Source organism: Periplaneta americana, chromosome 3, assembly GCF_040183065.1.
Source record: "Periplaneta americana isolate PAMFEO1 chromosome 3, P.americana_PAMFEO1_priV1, whole genome shotgun sequence".
Lineage (NCBI taxonomy): Eukaryota > Metazoa > Arthropoda > Insecta > Blattodea > Blattidae > Periplaneta > Periplaneta americana.
In genome coordinates, this window is record NC_091119.1 from 194,768,940 (window position 1) to 194,783,162 (window position 14,223).

Sequence of the window (14,223 nt, forward strand, 5' to 3'; positions counted from 1 at the left end):
ATTATTCTATATCATAGCCTATCGACGGAATATAAACATGAAGTCATGAAAAAAATCCATCATTTTGGTTTTTATCTTAAGAGTAACTGAAATAAAACATTTTATTTTAAACATGCGATAATAAAAAGCAGGACTTAGTATAAAAAAGTCGCCAATGTTTCGGTCATGAAATAAAGTTGAAAAAGAGAACAGAAAACACAATCTCAGTAATACAATAATCTATTTGTAAGCTATATTGACCACTTTTGTGAGACAGAAACATTATTTATATTATGTTCTATTATTCCTCTCTTAATCTGTTTCAAGCGGAGGTGATTTGGTCAGTTAGTTCTGCCATGTGACAGAGAATATTATTAGTTTAATGTTGTTTTATTAATTACGATTTATTTACTTTATTTATAGAATTTTTTCGTAAAAGGGGTGGAGTGAATAAAACTGGCGAATAGTTCGTTAAATGTAAGAGCAGTTTGAGTTTCATTATTTCTCATGTCTCACGTAACTGTTAAGATTCAATCCAATTAAATTGGAGTGGGATTTCGGTTGGTTTATTTCCGTCGAAGAATACTAGTAAAAATATTCATCATTTTGGTTTTTATCTTCGGAGTAACTTAAATAAAACATGTTATTGTAAACATGCGATAACAAAATGCAGGGCTTAATATAAAAAAGTCGCCAATGTTTCGGTCTATAAGGCCAAACAATACTTTTGGTAAATGAAACTTGGAGAATTTGTGGTGATTTTATAATTACTTGATTATTGGAAAACTGTTTTTCTTTTTCTTGAAATGATATTATATCCTCTATTTCTTATTTTATTTTTTTTTTATTTTAGTAGGTTATTTTACAACGCTGTATCAACATCTTAGGTTATTTAGCGTCTGAATGAGATGAAGGTGATAATGCCGGTGAAATGAGTCCGGGATCCAGCACTGGAAAAAACCTCAACCAGGTAACTTGCCCCGACTGGGAATCGAACCCGGGCCACCTGGTTTCGCGGCCAGACATGCTGACCATTACTCCACAGGTGTGGACTCTATTTCTTCTTGTGAAGACAAAACCTCAACATACAAATACTAATATAAATCTTTGTATTCTGAGTAATGGATTTTTTATGTTCACGTCTCACCTGTTCCAGCAGAATATTGATTCTCCTTTCCTCGTCTTGCTCTGCACGTCTTTTGCCTGAGGCCAGCTGTCTAAGTTCCTCACGTTCTTTCTCGTTGCGCTCCTTCTCTCGACGCAGCTTCTCATTGGTGGTCCTCAGCTTGGCATGGGCGTCACGGAGTTCAAGGAGATCACATTGTAACTGTAATGCAGACCGAGTTCATTGAACTGCTTGGACGCCACATTGACAATCATGATCATGAAGATCATACATACTTTCCCATTTTACGTTTTGAACATTTTGCAACAATTTTGTTCATTTTATACAGCATACTTGGCTGAATATTCTACTGATTTACCAGTGGCGGCTCCTGCGTATTTCTTAAGAGGAGGAAAGAAGGTAACAGGACGAAATGACACCTTCTTGAATGAAACAAGCTACAAATTAGCCAACATGCATACATGTAAGACCAGGTAGTGTTGGGGTTGGTCTTCCCTTCTGTATAGCAATAATCTGTTCTTGTAAACTGAGTTTCCTAAATTTTCCAAAATATATTATGTTTTCACTTCCATTCATTGTTGAATAATTGCACAAATTAACAATTACAAGGAAATTCACCTCGCAGCATTTTTCGAGCACACTAAAGCAGCACACACGTTGGAAGAGACTAGCTACTAACTCGTAACCGGAACCGCGGAAATGGGAATGGGAAATAATCTGAAGAAAACCCACATGTTGCCACATGTACATTTTAAAAGTTCAGTATCACATGCTTTTGAAGAATATCAGTTCTTGTAAAGTCATACTACTATTATTGTTCAAAGTTGCCGGTGGCCAATTAATTTTTTATGTTAAAAATAATGTAGTTTGGAGTACTACTTTCAATTTCAAATATATTTGTACAAAACTGACAACTTGGCTGTTGCCCTGTCTAGTACACAATGAATGGAAGTGAATTTCAGGGGCCAAAAAGATCTGCGATACTAACGTAGAACTACTTCCTCTTTGTTTTATATAAACCCGACTTTAACTTTTAAATATCCTTGAAAGTTTCAAACCATGAATAGTAGCTTATATAAAGTGCAATGAATAATATTTTTGATTCATAATTTAAAAAAAAAAGTTTATATGGTGTCTTTCATAGCGTTGCGTTAAAACTTTTTATTGTGCCTCCTCCTAGATGTGTTATAATCTGGTTGAATGCAAGATCGTTAGATGGCAGCAGTAGCGAGCTCGCTGCAGAGTCCATTATCCACGGACTCTTGCTTGCTGCACGACCAGTCGCTTTCTGTATTTCCCGCCCATGCGCTGATTCAGAGGAGGATCTCCTCCCTCTCCGTTCATTTACTTGCTTTAAAACTCTGCTTCTTTTTCTGGCCGCTAGTGCGCTGTTGTCTATGTGTGTTAACTGCAGTAAAGGAGGAATGGATTGACTTTCCTCCACACAGACAATCTCGCATCTTTCTCACAGTTTTCTTGCAGCAAATTAGCGTGCATCGTTTAAAACTCGATCAACCGAGGTTTTCTTATAGCTGTGAACTTAAAATTATCGAATCTTCCTTGAATTTCAAGGCACATATTTTATTTGGTATTTACTTTCAAAAGAAGAAAAATGTGAGGAGGACGTTCCTCCCTTCCCTCCCCCGAGGAACCGCCACTGTGATTTATGTTGAATCTTACATGGTAAAGATTTACGAACTGCCATGAAGTCTCAAACCACAAATTAAAAATTAAGTTTTATTGAACTATTACGTGCAAAATTACAAATTTCTAACTGGACTAACCTCCGAAACTTTCTTCCTGTTTTCTTCTTGCTCCTCTTCTGTTGACTTCTTGAGTTGATCATGACGTCGCTTTGCTTCCAATCGCTCTTTGTCTCTTTCTCTCTCAACCTGAAAATCAAAGTTGTGTTGAATAGCTAACTAAATCATAAAATGCGACAGGCTCATTTCAGTAGATTTACTGGCATGTAAAAGTACTCCTTCGGGAGAAAATTCTGACACTGATATAACCTCAGCAGTTGGCGAGCGTTGTTAAATAAAACATAGTTAAAAAAAAGAGAAGTGCAGAAAATAATTACCGTATTTACTCATGTAATAGACGCCATCGCATAATGCACGCATCCAAATTTTTTATAGTAATATGTAGGAAAAAAAATTCCCCCATAATTTAGGCATTACATTTTCAACGACTACCTGTGGGAAGATGATGACGATGATCGAAGTGATTGTGCAGTAGAGGATAATGGAAGTGATGCTGCAGTAGAAGATGATAGTGATACTGAAACCAGTATCAATAGTGAATAAGGTAAGAATAGTGGTAGGGTTACCTTCATGAAGTATACCTGGTTTTTGCTTTATTTGTATTCAATTTTAGGTCATATCATGCTACATTTTTTATTCTTTTCGTATGTTGTTGTTGTGGGTTTTCTGTAGATTTTGAAAGTATATTTGTTATCTAGATACTTTCGTTATTGTGATGTCTAGGAAGTTTATGGATTTATTATTTTCGATTTCTAATATGTAGTGTAGTTTTGGGTGTATTTTGTTTGTGTTGGTGTAGGTTTTGAATCTATCTTTTGTTTCCTTTCTTTAGCGTTTTTATATAATTTTAACACTTTTTAAAGTTTTAATTTTTAATAAAGTTTATATTTTTATAAGTGTTAAAGTGAACATCAAAGACAAAAATGTTAACTTTAAATCTCAGGAAAGCTTTCTCTCTATAACACATGATATTGAAAAAAAGATAAATCTCCCAACAAGTAAAGAAAATCTAATTAACCTGGCCAGCTTCCAGAAAAACTCTAGCATACATTCACACAACACAAGAAACAAAAACGATCTGTCCTCTCTCTCACATAAAACTTCACTGTATAAAAAAATGTTTTACATGTACTGGCTTCAAATTATACAACAGGTTACCCCAGCACATTAAAGAAATACATAGAATACGAAAATTTAAATAGTAGTTATTAAAAATATACAGGAAAAATGTTATTACCCATTACACGAGTACTTGAATGAAGACTAAATTTAGGAGTAGTGTAGCTGCATATTGTACATCATCATCTGGGGTATGAAGAATTCCATCAATGACTACAGGACGCAATAAACAGACTATGAATTATGATTTTCAGTTACCTATCTTACAAAATGTCAATATACGTTTAGTTCATTGTAAATAGCTGTTATTCTCAATCATTTTGTAATTCATTGTAATCTTTAATTTTAATTAATTGATTAACTAGTGGACTTACTCGTGTTAATTATGTAAGATTTGTGCGGCTTACAGCTGTTTCAGTGCTTCATGCACCATCCTCAGAGCCTACTAGATCACGGCATCATCTCGAACTTCTCTGCCTGTTATGTGGATGTGTTTGATTGTTGAAAGGTGTTGAAGAGTGGAGTCAAATAGTGTGTGTGTACTGAAATTGATCTGTGTGTTGAGAATTTGATCGGGGTTTGTTTTAGTGTGTTTGTATATTTCATATTGTTCTAATGTGTTGAGTTTTTGGTTCTTGGGTTGTATGTGTAGGATTTCCATGTCCGCATTTATGTTATTGTATGTATGGTTAGCATTGGTTATGTGATCGGCGTATATAGATGTATTGTGTCCTCTGGTTATTGCTTTCATGTGTTCTTTGTAGTGTGTTTGGAATGATCTACCTGTCTGTCCTATGTAGAACTTGTCGCAACTATTACATGTGAGTTTGTATACACCTGTGTGGTCGTATTTATTTGTTTGTGTTTTTTGTGCCTTGAGATGTCTTTGTAGTGTGTTTTCTGTTCTGTATGCTATGTTGTATTTCTGCTTTCTGAATGAAGATGCGATCTTATGTGTGCTTTTGTTTTCATATGTTAGTGTGATGTATTTCTTGTGTTTGTGTTGTGTTTTGCGTGTTTTTGTGTTTGTTAAGTTTTTGTTTTGTCTTTCTTATGATGTTGTCTATTATGTTTGGATTGTATCTGTTTTCTTGTGCTATGTATTTGATTGTGTTCACTTCTTCATTGTAGTGTTGTTGGCTCATGGGTATGTTGAGTAATCTGTGTACCATTGTCCTGAATGCAGCTTGTTTGTGTTGTGTGGGGTGGTTAGATGTGTTGTGTATGTGTGTGGTGGTGGTGGTTGGTTTTCTGTATATTTTGAAGGTGTGTTTGTTGTCGATTTTTGTTATGGTGATGTCTAGGAAATTTATGGAGTTGTTGTTTTCAAGTTCTTGTGTGTATTGAAGTTTTGGATGTAATTTGTTTATGTATTGGTGTAGTTTGTGTACTTGTCTTAATTTTAGTTATTATGTATAGTTTTAATAAAGGTAAAAAAAAGGTAAAGGTATCCCCGTAACATGCCATGAAGGCACTTGGGGGGCATGGAGGTAGAGCCCATACTTTCCATGACCTCGGCACTAGAATGAGGTGGTGTGGTCGGCACCACGCTCTGACCGCCTTTTACCCCCGGGAAAGACCCGGTACTCAATTTTATAGGAGGCTGAGTGAACCTCGGGGCCGTTCTATACTATTACTAATTTATGATTTTAAGATTTTATATAGCTTTAAGATTTTGACAATGTCAGAAACTTGTATACAAGTCTATTGGTAACAAATATAAGAATACTGAATACTGAATAATTCATAAAACTAACTCTACATAACAACAGAAATAGAGTACAGTATTATCCGGACCTGGTTGAAGATAACAAGAAAAGTGACACTCCAAAAGATGTCCTAAACTTGCTAGCATTGGAAATTATTCATAATAGATTCCCTGTGAAAGAATGGCTTCAAATTTTCACTGATGAATCCCTACTATCCAACCAAAATGAAGCAGGTGCTGATGCTAAATGTCCACTTTTCTCGTTTTATAAATCCTTAGGTTATGGAGCTACAAATTTTAATGGAGAAGATGAAGCCACCTATTCGACGCTTCAAAATCTATTTGTACCAGAACTCTTGTTTTTAACAAGGCGTTATATACCAGAGTGCTGCATTGGAGTTAAATCGCTCGCTTGGACTTGATTGAATGTCGCACTCTCGAGCGAGATAAGATCGGTCGTGATACGCTCGTAATAAATAGAAGCATAGTACAAGGTCATCTCACCGACATGTATGGAAGGCGACAGATAAGATACCGGTACACATGTTTTGCCCACACGGTAAAAATAAGGCTTTATTTTCTGCGTTTATGACAAATGTTAATGGAACAGTCTAATGGAATGTACCAAAACTGTAACATAAGTAGGCCTAATAAATAAAATAGTATGAAAAACTTCGATATACAGTTATTATTGCTAATTAATAATTATTCAATATTTGATTTACCACATATATAATATAATAGGTTTATACATAGTGTTCCGCCTATATGGTGCGACAATGTAGAAACGTTTTACAAAATATTATTGATATAGCAGTAGATTAATATCAATATTAGTACAGAGATAACGTCACAGAAAATATAATAAAACGAATAATCATGCTGCATAACTGTTACAGACGCAAAGATTGATACACTAATTATTAGAGATTATTATTATTACTAGAAAACTTGATACGGTTCTTGCATTATCGTGATTGTGTTCTCCGTTTATAATAATTACATTTACATCCAATAACATCTATCGGATGTGGCAAAAACAAAATCACTCCTGTGTGGAAAAAAAAAAAAAACATTTACCTACAACATTTATATTACCGGTACATTTTAAAGCAAGTTTTGTAGTTGTACTATGGAGAGGTTAGTTAAACACTGCAAAATTTTGAAATGATAAACATCTATGATGTTACTACACAGTTCATCACTGTAACAAGAACGAATGCCTAACGCTCGGCTTATACCGTTCGAGGATTTATCGCTCGCGACAATTTTACCCATCATGCATGTGCGCTACCTATCGGATTATGCTATGAACTACTTGGCGCTCAAGCGAAAACATCTGATGCAGACCTCTGTTATATGCATTGGTTCTGAAGCAGGTATTACTGCTATAACAACTAATATGGCACCTAAAAGTAAAAAAAAAAAAAAATAATTGGTTGTTGGAAAATTGTACAGCATCTGTTGAAATTTAACAAAAGGATGGTTTAGCAATAGGTGCCGGCACACTGTGGATTATCTGATAATGAAGCTGCTGACCATCCTGCTAGGGAGGGAAGTAAAATATTACAAAACTCCATGTCAACATTACAATTCCCAACAGTTAATTTTGTTTCATAATGAGTATAATAAACAGATACCCTAACCTTATGTCATTTATAAACAACACTACCTCAAACAGAGTCTGCCTAAGATCCCTGGCCAATGTAGAGGTCTCCTGGAGCAGGCGATGTTGTTCTTCACGCTCCTTCTGCCACGCAAGTTCCATTCTAGTTCTCATTCCGGGAATCTTTGTGCGTCCACTGCTAATGATGCGGTCTTCCTCCAACTGTAACAATTCCAAATGTTTCATTATAATTTTCCACTTTTGAGGAAATAAGAACAAAAATATAAAATATGATATTTTAGACTTTCACATAGACTGTGTTGAGATCACATTTTTAGATATTTCACTGTTTACCGGAACTTAACATCTTTAACATTTTGGAATCTGTAGTTTCGAAACGTTGGACCAAATCCAGCACACAGAATACCCAAAAGTCTACTTCTGAAAGATACAAAAAATATAAAATTATCGAGATACTTCTAACATAACCCAGTGCATAACTGCAAGTCGTTCATACTTATTTACGATACAAGAGATAAAAATGGTATTTTATTTTTTTAGTAAAGATACGGCATTTGTGGAAGTAGGCTGCAGGCCGAATGGAGCAAACTGCAAACAAAATAAAATCAATGTGTCCTTGTAAAAGTGAAACTTTATCAGGCTGAAAGAAGATGGTGGTACAGCTCAGTGATAGAGCATTGGATTACAGATCGAGAAGTCCCTGATTCAAACCTGAGTGTCCCGTAAATTTTTTTACTTTTACATTTAATTTTTAATTGTTGTTGTTGTTTTCTAATGCCAGGCATTTGACAATAAAGTCATTTGACCTCTTGCACTCCAATATGGTTAGCCACTGAAGCACAGATTTCGAGGTGTTCCGAATTCATTTCTTGGTTTGAGTTGCACAGTGGGCAGTTAGGGGACTGATATATTCCAATTCTATGCAGGAGTTTGGCCAAACAATCATGGCCTGTTGCCAATCTAAATGCAGCTACAGATGATTTTCGTGGTAAATCGGGAATTAACTGTGGATTATGATGCAGAGAGTTCCATTTTTTTCCCTTGAGATTGTGTTATCAAATTTTGTTTGTTGAAGTCTAAGTATGTAGATTTAATAAATCTTTTCACAGAGTAATACGTAGATTTAGTAACAGGTCTGTAAGTAGCAGTGCTGCCCTTCTTTGCTAAAGCATCCGCATTCTCGTTTCCCAGGATTCCACAATGGGATGGTATCCATTGGAATAGAATTCTTTTATTGAGTGATATTAATTGAGAGAGCATTTTAGTTATTTCTGCTGTTTGAGATGAAGATGTGTGTTTAGAAATGTTTAATTGTTTATATAGTTATTAGTGAAATAGTTGTTGAAGCAATTTATTTTATTTGTGTACATTTTTTAACCAAAATCAGCCACTTTTAAAAGTAGACTTGGTATTCTTTGAACCACTATATTGATCAGTTGCGTTTGCTGTTGTGTAACATCTGGTGGGAAAATTGACAATCAGCGCAAACAGCTGAAAAGCAGTGTTAAAATACTTTTCGAATTAGTGTTAAAAGTATTTTCGCATGCTACAGTGTAATGTCTATTTTAAACACTGTTAAAAGAGTGACTTACTTTTAGGAACGGCAGTTCAAAAATTTTTCTTTAAATATTTTAAACTCATTAAGCTCAAAAAACTATATCACAGATTTATTTCAATTAATTTCATCATAAATTGCTCCGTGATATATGTGGCTCAAAAGCTTATATAGGGTTGTGCAAGAGGAGTAGAAACTACTCCTCTTGGGGTTGTGGTATCAGCAATATTAATCTTACTGAAAATGACATACTGGTACCTACATCTAGGTGAATATAATGTAGGAGGTATTTTCCATTGTTGTGGAATTAAATACCGGTAAATATATTTCGCGAGAGTAAAAGTAATAATAATTATTCTTGAAGAAACTGAACAAAAACTATTACTAAAGTATGGATATGTCAGAAGAATGCCCTACAGCAGACTGTCAAGGGTAATTATTAAATGCAAGGCAGAGCATAGAAGAAGAAAAGACAAATCATCAAAGCTGTGCATGGGTGAGGTGCAATATAGTACGCAAAAATTTGAAATCCGGAAAAAAGATGCTTAACAGAGAACTCTGCAGAAAGAAAATAAAACATTGTTAGTGGAAATTGTTCTTTCCAAATTATATTTGTAAATATTGTATTTGTATTTTCTATTTTTAAACTTCAGCATTGAGAAAACTCTTAATATATAAAATAATATTTCGTAAAAATGTCAAAAACAAATGCATGTTCTGTGTTGTTAAATTAAATAAGTGTATTTTGTGAAGATGTCATAAAACAAAACAGTACCGGTAATGAAACTGAGTTGTACCGAAAGAATAACATAATTGTGTTTTCAAGAAACTGGTGATAGTGCAAATATGCAAACCTGGTCAGAAATCAATACATAATAATAACACGAAGTGTATAAGTACTGGTAACCTGCAAATTAAGTTCATAACATAAAATACAGTAGCCTACCTAGTATATATTTAGCTATTTGCTACAAAACTGAAATTATGATACTTTTTAATTAAAAGATCGTTACATCTATTAAAATACATTCCTTAAACGAAATAAACTGTATTTTCGAAACAATGAGAAAGACTGCTTGTAAAACTACGGTACGCTTTTTAAAGAGCTTACTCGTACATACCTCATTTACATGTGACTGCATCTCAGAAAGTTTCACTTCCCATGCGGATCTTTCTGAAATCAATTCTGTCTTCAGTTTTGAGGACTCAAGTCTCGCCTCTGATAGCTCATCTTCCATACAGCTGACCTGTTGCTCCAGTGTTTGTATCTTGGTCTGTGTTTCTTCCGTCTGAAAGCAAGAATTAGACAGGTAGGAAATTTAATTATTTTTTTTTCCAAATGTTTGGAAATAGTACAGTATGTTATCATAGGCGTCGACTTTGCACTTTCTGCCTCTCAACTTATATAGGACCTCAGTAGCATTAATAGAGAACCTCGCCCCTTCAAATAATTTAAAGAGAGTTTCGTCATGTTAAAAAAATTATTTTTTTTTTTAAAGATGAACTAGGACGTAAGCCAAAAATGGATATTTCAAATCCATAGATAGAGTCAGCTACCACAATAAACATGTTAGTGACGCAACTCACAAATACCCCCTCCCTTACTTTCCTCCGTCATTAGAGATCGGTGAATCCCCACATATCAAGCAATAGTGACTCCACTTCTTTGTCTATGGTCCACATTTTTCAGTTCAGTTCAAATCTATCAACTATTATGATCGAACAGTAATGGTTGTAAGTACAGTAAACCCACAGTAGCTCAATACGTAGTAAATATGCATCCATAGATAGTTGCTAACCACTAGGATCGCTAATATCGCCTTATTACAGACAATGCGAAATAGTACCAGCACAGACTATTGTTCCTAGCACCCTCACAACTCAAGCTTCGTGACTGTATATATTAGACTATGGTAAAACCTCGTTAATACATTCCCGCTTATATCACTATTCTGTTCATTACGCTTTTTTTTATACGGCCCCTGGACATTTCATATACAGAGTTAGTTAAAAGTCCTGCACCACCTAAATAACTTTTGAAGCATACGGTTCAGTGACATGAAACTTGGTATGTGAGGATAACCATATACTAAGAACTCAATAATGGTATTACCGAGTTTTTTCTACTTCCGGTTTAACCGGAAGTAACTCCAACTCTCTTATTTTAAATGGAACACCCAATATATATTTTTATTTTTGAATAGTGCTCATTAAGAGCTTTTCAAAAAGTACCCACACTCGATACTTCTGTACAAATTCAGTGTTGCTAAGTCAAGAAAACAGAAAAGTGTATCGAATATTAAAATAATAAAATACTCCTTCCTTAACAAAAACAAAACAAAGCTAGCTCACCTTCTAAATTATGTGTTCAAATTTGTAGCCCTCAGCTGCTTTACAATGTGTCATTCGATCATAGGAACCATTTAAGGAATGATTTAACCAGGCTTTAGGAATATCTTGCACCACTTCCATTTTTATTTAGCAACACTGAATTTGTACAGAAGTATCAAGTGTGGGTACTTTTTGAAAAGCTCTTAATGAGCTTTATTCAAAAATAAAAAATATATATTGGGTGTTCCATTTTATAATAAGAGAGTTGGAGTTACTTTTGGTTAAACCAGAAGTAGGAAAAACTCGGTAATACCATTATTGAGTTCTTAGCATGTGGTTATCCTCACATACCAAGTTTCATATCACTGAACTGTATGCTTCAAAAGTTATTTAGTTAGTGCATTTATTATTTTAATATTTGATGCACTTTTCTGTTTTCTTGACTTAGCAACACTGAATTTGTACAGAATTATCAAGTGTGGGTAATTATTGAAAAGCTCTTAATGAGCTTTATTCAAAAATAAAGAAATATATTGGGTGTTCTATTTAAAATAAGAGAGTTGGAGTTACTTCCGGTTAAACCGGAAGTAGAAAAAACTCGGTGATACCATTATTAAGTTCTTAGTATATGGTTATCCCCACATACCAAGTTTCATGTCACTGAACCACATACTTCAAAAGTTGTTTAGGTGGTGCGAGACTTTTAACTAACCCTGTATAATTCTGCATAATTTTACCCTCTTGTAATGCTTCCAAATCCCGCTTGTAGCATTTTTTTCAGATCGAAAGTAAGTAAAAAAATTCTGTATAAATTTCGAGACTTGTGATGTTTTAAAAGCATGGTGAAAAAATATGTTGCTATGGCTGTACTGAGGGTCATTGCACCACGAGTGAAAGAAAGAAATTTCACCCCCTACCTGAAAAAACCCTCCAGTCAACACTGTCGAAAGTTGTACTTTTCTTTGTATGAAAGGAACTTGTACTCGTACTTTTCTTTGTATGAAAGAATTTTAACATTCTAAAGTTTCCCTATCAATACATTCCCGTACTTTGTGTAAAATTTAGTCATCCTTTGAGAATTCTGTGGAGATGTAGCAAGTTTGATAGTGCAAAATGGCAAAACGGAAATCTCTGTCTATAAGCGTAAAATTACATTAGTGTTGTTCTTAGCCGTGTATCAAGTGAAGTTATCTGTAGTTACTTGAACTGTACAGAAAATGTTACCATTCATAATAGCAGTACATACACACGGCAAACAACAAAGATTTTTGTTCATTTGAAATGAGCTCTTATTTCCTTTTTGCACTGTAACTAATGCACAATAAAATAGGTTTCATAAATAATTTCTCGCCTCTAGTGCGATGACATATACAAGGTATGTTTATGGCCTTACCCTGTCCACAAACCTGGTTTCAGAAATACATGCAAATAAGTTATTCTTTACCTCATCCATAGTGCTTCCTGAACTCCTGGATTCCCTGCCTGAAGAAGCCTTCAGGTCTGCAATTGTCCTCTGAGCCCCTTCCAGCATGTGTCTGAAAGTGTCTCGCTCTCGCTTGAACCGACTCACTTGGCCTTGCAGGCCTTGAATTTCCTCACTGATGACTGCAACCCGGCTGTCATATCGCAGCTTTAGCTGCGCCATTTCTGTTTTGTGTGTCTTCTCCTCTTCATAAAGTCTAAAATAAATTGAATTTTTCTAGTAAGTACAATGTATATGTTAGAGTGTAGGCTGTCACGGCCTGCGTCAATAGGAGAAAAGTTTTCTGGGCTATGAGGCCGTGGTCCGTTGGTTGTGTGACCAAACAACAGGTGCCGGTGCAGGTGTTACGTGCTGTCTCTTCTCCCTTTATAGGTCTCTTGGATATGGAACAACAAGTTTTGATGGTGAAATCATTGCAATAAGTGAATGTCTCAGGAATCTTCTATGCCACATCAATAAATTTAGGAATGCAGTTATATTGTCAGACTCCAAAGCAGCAGCAGCTATTCTATCAATCGTCTCTAAACACACACCTTCATCTCAAACAGCAGAAATAACTAAAATGCTCTCTCAATTAATATCATTCAATAAAAGAATTGTATTCCAATGGATACCATCCCATTGTGGAATCCTGGGAAACGAGAATGCGGATGCTTTAGCAAAGAAGGGCAGCACTGCTACTTACAGACCTGTTACTAAATCTACGTATTACTGTGTGAAAAGATTTATTAAATCTACATACTTAGACTTCAACAAACAAAATTTGATAACTCAATCCCAAGGGAAAAAATGGAACTCCCTGCATCAAAATCCACAGTTAATTCCCGATTTACCACGAAAATCGTCTGTAGCTGCATTTAGATTGGCAACAGGCCATGATTGTTTGGCCAAACACCTGCATAGAATTGGAATATATCAGTCCCCTAACTGCCCATTGTGCAAGTCAAACCAAGAAATGGATTCGGAACACCTCAAAATCTGTGCTTCAGTGCTGGCCATGATAATATCTTTGAAAAATATTGGAGTGCAAGAGGTCAAATGACTTTATTGTCAAACGCCTGGCATTAGAAAACAACAACAACAACGTTTTGTTCACCGCAGCAGTGAACGAAACATTTGGGCACACAACCAACGGACCACGGCCTCATAGCCCAGAAAACTTTCCTCACAATGTATATGTGTTTACGATTGCTACGTGAAAGTAACTATAAATGACAGAGATGTGCTATTAAAATAATGAAATTGGAAAATTAAAATAATCAATTTACTGGTATTATAAACAATGTTACTATTTCGAAACTAAAACATTTTTCAGATTACAATATCTTTACAAATAAATTAGTAATGATTTGTTAAATTTGTTAACTAAGCAACTTTTTTTTAACCCCACTGTCAGTTTTGAGAAGGATGATCAACAAGTCAATAACGTTAACGATGAAAAGAAGTCTATTTACAACCCATGTATTCCTCACTTCAGTGAGAGATACAAAATTAATATTAATACATGGGAAGTGAAAGGACTTCTTTTTGGT

The 14,223-nt window shown here is 34.9% G+C and overlaps 1 protein-coding gene across 6 annotated transcripts in view; it reads right to left on the reverse strand.

Annotated features, from left to right (window-relative positions):
• Positions 1–14,223, reverse strand: part of LOC138696931 (uncharacterized) — a 191,957-nt gene that overhangs the window by 34,445 nt on the left and 143,289 nt on the right. For all 6 annotated transcript variants that reach the window (XR_011331490.1, XR_011331491.1, XM_069822429.1 and 3 more), the window contains 5 exons: positions 12,653–12,887; positions 9,999–10,166; positions 7,368–7,523; positions 2,890–2,997; positions 1,127–1,306 (listed from right to left, as the gene is read on the reverse strand). Coding sequence is in view for 4 of the 6 variants with exons in the window: in XM_069822429.1 (XP_069678530.1) it covers positions 1,127–1,306; positions 2,890–2,997; positions 7,368–7,523; positions 9,999–10,166; positions 12,653–12,887 (847 nt within the window). In the remaining 2 variants the exon portion in view is untranslated. The remainder of the gene's footprint in view (positions 1–1,126; positions 1,307–2,889; positions 2,998–7,367; positions 7,524–9,998; positions 10,167–12,652; positions 12,888–14,223) is intronic.